Raw genomic sequence first — 4,593 nt, forward strand, 5'->3', positions numbered from 1 at the left:
GAGCCTATCACAGCCTCCCATGAGAAGCCCAACAGCACTCAGAGACTGTGCACTCGGCCAGGAGACCACCCCAAAAGGGGAGGCACAGGGGGCCAGCGAGGAACAGGCTCACGGCTCCCTTCACTGTCACCAAGACTACGTAGCCCAGGAGGAGCAAAGCTGGAGGGAGGATGTGGAAACAGGGAAGCAGCTATGGGGGCCACCCGGATCCCAGAACTCTGAGTGCTAGGAACTCAAAGAGAAAGAAGAGGTGTGTCAGTACAGGAAGGAGAAAAGGCGGGGGAAAAAAACAACCCCAATGAGCTGCAAAATCCAATCAGCTCATGTTAGACCTGGTAGGGGGAGAGGCTGGAAGCATAGACAGTGAGTGCACTGAGTGTAAACGTTTTTTTTCCCCCCGAGTCCCCACTGTGAGAGTAGGGGGTGCTCAGGAGACCTCTGGTTAAACCATCAGCCCCTTGTGTTTCTGTCTACATGGATGTCTTCTGTCAACAAGCCCCAAGAAGTTGGGGTAGAGGAGCCCCAAGCAAAAAACAGAGGCCCAGGAAGCAAAAGTGAATGACAGTCAAAACTATAATCCATGTCTTTTTCTGGTCTCTTTTTCAGGTTTTTGTTTGTTTTGTTTTTGTGTTTATTTTTCTGTGTGAGAGAGAGGCAGAGAGAGGAACGGATAGGGACAAACAGACAGGAAGGGAGAGAGATGAGAAGCATCAATTCTTCATTGCGGCACCTTAGTTGTTCATTAATTGCTTTTTCATATGTGCCTTGACCAGGGGGCTACAACAGAGTGGGTGACCCCTTGCTCAAGCCAGAGGCCTTGAGCTCAAGCTGGTGAGCCTTGCTCAAACCAGATGAGCCCCTGCTCAAGCTGGTGACCTCGGGGTTTCACACCTGGGTCTTCCGCATCCCAGTCCAATGCTCTATCCACTGCGCCACCGCCTGGTCAGGCTCTTTTTCAGGGTTTATTACACCACACAAAACTTCCTTTCACAGGAAGAGTGAAACAAGAGATCTTACAATTTCACCCCCATCCCTATCCTATTGTGGGGTGGAAGAGAGTATCTCCTGGACTTGCTCCCAGCTGCACTCTTACCTCCCCTAAAAATACTATACTTCTCCAGCCTCCAAGATTCGAAGAGTGACGAGCACATCAAGACCATTAGTGGGAAACCCCTGCATGTCCCTCTTCATCAACCTCAGCAAGAGGAACATCAGGGAAGAAGGCTGGGCAGGGAAGAAGGCTGGGCAGTGGTGGGTTTGCTCCCAGTTGCATGAAACCTGCCTTCTCCCTGGAGATGCTCTTAACCAGACCAAAAACAAAGGTCACCAACACCATTTCTGATCTACACCAAACTTCCTTGAGGGAAGACAGAGGAGGGCCTATGGGAGGCCCAGCTTCATTCTAGGAACCCCATCAAAGCTGTTTTTCTGAGCCAAGATCTAACCCAGCCAGCAACAAGCCTCAGGAAGGATAAAAGACCTGGGTGCAGAGGGAGGAGGGAGGAGGGCACACTAATGGCTGATACTCCACAGACCCTGTAACAACCTTGACTCCAAACCCCAGCTGGATTCAGTGGCCACTTTGAATGCAACTTCTGAGTATTTTGTCTTTATTTTTTTGCAAGCAGCATCAGTGTATGATGCACCAAAAGTCAAAAGCATGGAGGTAGAAATGCTCACTCACCCAAGAAAGGGTGTAGTTTGGTCCTTAAGAGTATGAACCCTCCCTCCTCTCCCTAAGCTGAGAAGAGAGGAGTAGGATTGAGGAAGATCCTGGGTGAGCTTCTCTCCTGAATGAGAACTGGGAAGCTCCCAGGAGCCCAGCTCTTTCTGGGAATTCATGGCCACAGATTCAGTGAGGATCGAGGAGGGTGGTGATATATATGGTGGGGAGGGCAGGGCAAGGGGCCACAGGGTGGACACAAAGAATATAACAATACACATACATAGAGCCATAGACTGCATCTACCATTTGGAAGAAATCCAACAGACACATCAGGGGACAGTGGATTCTGAGGCAATGTCAAGGCATGGAACAACAGTCACTAAACACAGCTTAAAAGAAGCTGGCACTTCCAAGCAAGATGGAGGGCCCAAGGCCTGGGCCTGGGTACCTTATTTCCTCCATTCCCCTCCTCCACACAGTAGTAGGAATTAGGGAGGAGGTTGGCAAAGAAGCAGAAATATTCAGACCCTTGAAGGCTAGGATTAGGGTCAGGCTTGGAGAAGGGAAACTGTAGTGAGTGGACCTTCCTCCCTCACCACTAGCTGCTGATCTTCCTTCAAGCAGTCTTGAACCGGGAGTGCAAAAGGACACAGTGGCCCTTAGTCTCATTAACAGTTGCCTCTTCCAAACAGAGCTTCAGATAATCCGGGTGAGAGAAGGTTGGAGGACAAGGGAGTTGAGGTCTCTCAAACAGAAAAGCAAGCCGCCCTCCCTCATTCCCCTCAATTCTGGGAGGCCACGGCTAGGGTGTTGACATAGCCATGGGCCCCCCCTCATTCTCTGAGACACAGTGACTCAGCTGGGAGCCTCCCTGAGGTGGTGGCGGCAGTGGCATAGGAGGCGGGGCAGAGGGTGGAGCACCATAGCCCCCTCTGGCCCGACTGGAGGAGGCCCGACTCCCTGTGTCCCAACAGCCCTCCAGGGCCTCCAGGCCTCGGCATCCGAGGAAGAAGAGGTTCTTGAACATGAAAATGGAGAGGGGCTGCTGGTAGCTCACCACCAGGAGGCAGCGCAGAGCCAGCAAGGGTACGTCCACCAGGCAGCCGCCCAGCAGGCGCAGAAGGCTGCTGCAGCTGCCGTGCGCTGCGGACTGGCCCCAGGGCAGAGCTGCAGCCGCGGCTGCCGCGTTGAGCTCGTACAGCCAAAGCACCGGCGAGGAGAGGGTGAGGAAGTAGACTGCAATGAGCAGGTAGCGCAGGTGTGCGGGGAGCGGCACGCGGCCTTCCAGCATCAGCTCCACCAGGGTGAAGCTGTCGAGTAGGTCCAGACACGTGCCCAGGAAGCAGCCGGCGGCACGGTGCTGCTGAGGCTGCAGGACCAAAGGGCCCGTCGAGCCCGGGGGGGCGCCTGCCTCGTTGATGGCCCTCACCAAACTGTACAGCAGAGGCACCGACAGAGCCATGGTGAGGCGGAAGCCGGTGGTGCCGAAAGGCGCGCGCAGCTCGATGAGATCCAGGATGGATGTGCCCAGGATGAGCACCACCTTGGGCGTGAAGGCGATGGAGTAGATGAGCCAGGCCAAGTAGGCAAAAGCGAACTCGCCCACCGCTGCGGCCGCCCCCGGGCCGCCCCCAGAACCCCCGGCGCACCCGCGGCCGCCGCGCGCCTTGGCCCCGGCCGCAGCCCCAGCGGAGGCAGCCGGCAGGTGCAGGGGCGGTGGGGCGTGGTGGTGGTGCTGGTGGGGGGTGTGCGCCCCGCTCGCCGCGTGGCCCTGATGACCTCGGCTGTTCTTGGCGAAGAAGATGGCCCAGCCCACCACCACCACTAGGTCGGTGGCGATCCAGGAGCACCAGTACAGGTCGGTAACGGCGATGAGGTACAGGTCTAGCAGCCCTCCCTGTGTCAGCAGCAGCACCACGGACAGCGCCTGGTAGCCCCAGTGGCACCCTGGGCTGGGCACGCAGCCGTGGCGCCGGCCTCTACGGTCCCGCGGGGTCGGGCGGGCGCAGCAGCAGCAACAGCACAAACAGCAGGAGGCGCCGCTACCAGTACCTGTGCCGCCCGCAACTCCGGCTGAGCGGCCCGCGAGGCCCCCGACGCCCCCGGCCGCGGTGCCCCCGCCGAAGTCCGCGGCTGTCATGCTGCAGGAGGAGGTGGGCGTGGAGGTGGAGGAGGAGAGCGCGGCGAGCGTGGCGTCGGTGTCCGGGACGCCCCCCTGTGCCAGGGGCCCCGGGATCCCCACGGCAGCAGCGGCGGCGGGCACCAGCGGCTTGCTGATGCTGACGCTCTCGTCGTCGTCCTCGCGCTCCGCGCCGGTGCTGCTGCTGGGGGAGCCACCCACTCCACGTCTGCCGCCGCTGCCCCCCCGGCTCGTGCTGGCGCTGCTGCTGCTGTCGCCCGAGCCTCTCCCGCCACGCGGGGAACCCCCCCGGAGGAAGAGGGGCTGCGCCCGGGCGGCGGCTGGGGGCGGCAGGAAGGAGCCGGGCGTGGACGAGACCGAGCGGGGGTGGCCGAAGGCTGGTTGCATTGTCTTCCCGGGCACTGCCAGCCGTTCCCTGTCCGCCAACCCCGGGCTGGCAAGGCGGTCGGGGAAGCCGGGCCAGCCGCCGCCTCCTCCCAGGCGGCGGGAGTCCGACCGGAGTCGGGCAGCAGTGAGATCCGGACTGGACCCACCGGACCGGGCGAGCCAAGTCCCAGGTGGCTAGGAGCTCGGGTTGGCGACGAGCTAAACCCGAGAGGAGACGGCGGGCGCAGCGGGGCGGGGCGAGCCCGCGCGGAGGGGAAGGAAGTTGGCTGCGGGGAAACCTGGACTGGATTCAAGGGGGAGAGGAGGCGGAGATCAGAGGAGGGTAAGCGCGGCTTTCTGGATCAGCCTGGAGAAGAGAGGAGTGACAGAGACAGGGGTGGGAAGCGCTGTGGGCCCGTGG

At 59.8% G+C, this 4,593-nt stretch overlaps 1 protein-coding gene across 1 annotated transcript; it reads right to left on the reverse strand.

The window, feature by feature from the left end:
• Window positions 1-1,464: 1,464 nt before the first annotated feature.
• TMEM121B (transmembrane protein 121B) lies at window positions 1,465-4,369 on the reverse strand. Its single transcript, XM_066235392.1, has one exon. It carries the CDS (start codon window positions 4,191-4,193, stop codon window positions 2,469-2,471), a length of 1,725 nt encoding a protein of 574 aa, XP_066091489.1. The 5' UTR covers window positions 4,194-4,369; the 3' UTR covers window positions 1,465-2,468.
• Between the last annotated feature and the right edge of the window lie 224 nt (window positions 4,370-4,593).

This window comes from Saccopteryx bilineata, chromosome 6, assembly GCF_036850765.1.
Source record: "Saccopteryx bilineata isolate mSacBil1 chromosome 6, mSacBil1_pri_phased_curated, whole genome shotgun sequence".
Taxonomy (NCBI): Eukaryota; Metazoa; Chordata; class Mammalia; order Chiroptera; family Emballonuridae; genus Saccopteryx; species Saccopteryx bilineata.

Excerpts from the sequence above, each read along its gene's own strand:
- TMEM121B (XM_066235392.1), bottom strand. The coding sequence starts at position 4,193 with ATGCAACCAGCCTTCGGCCACCCCCGCTCGGTCTCGTCCACGCCCGGC.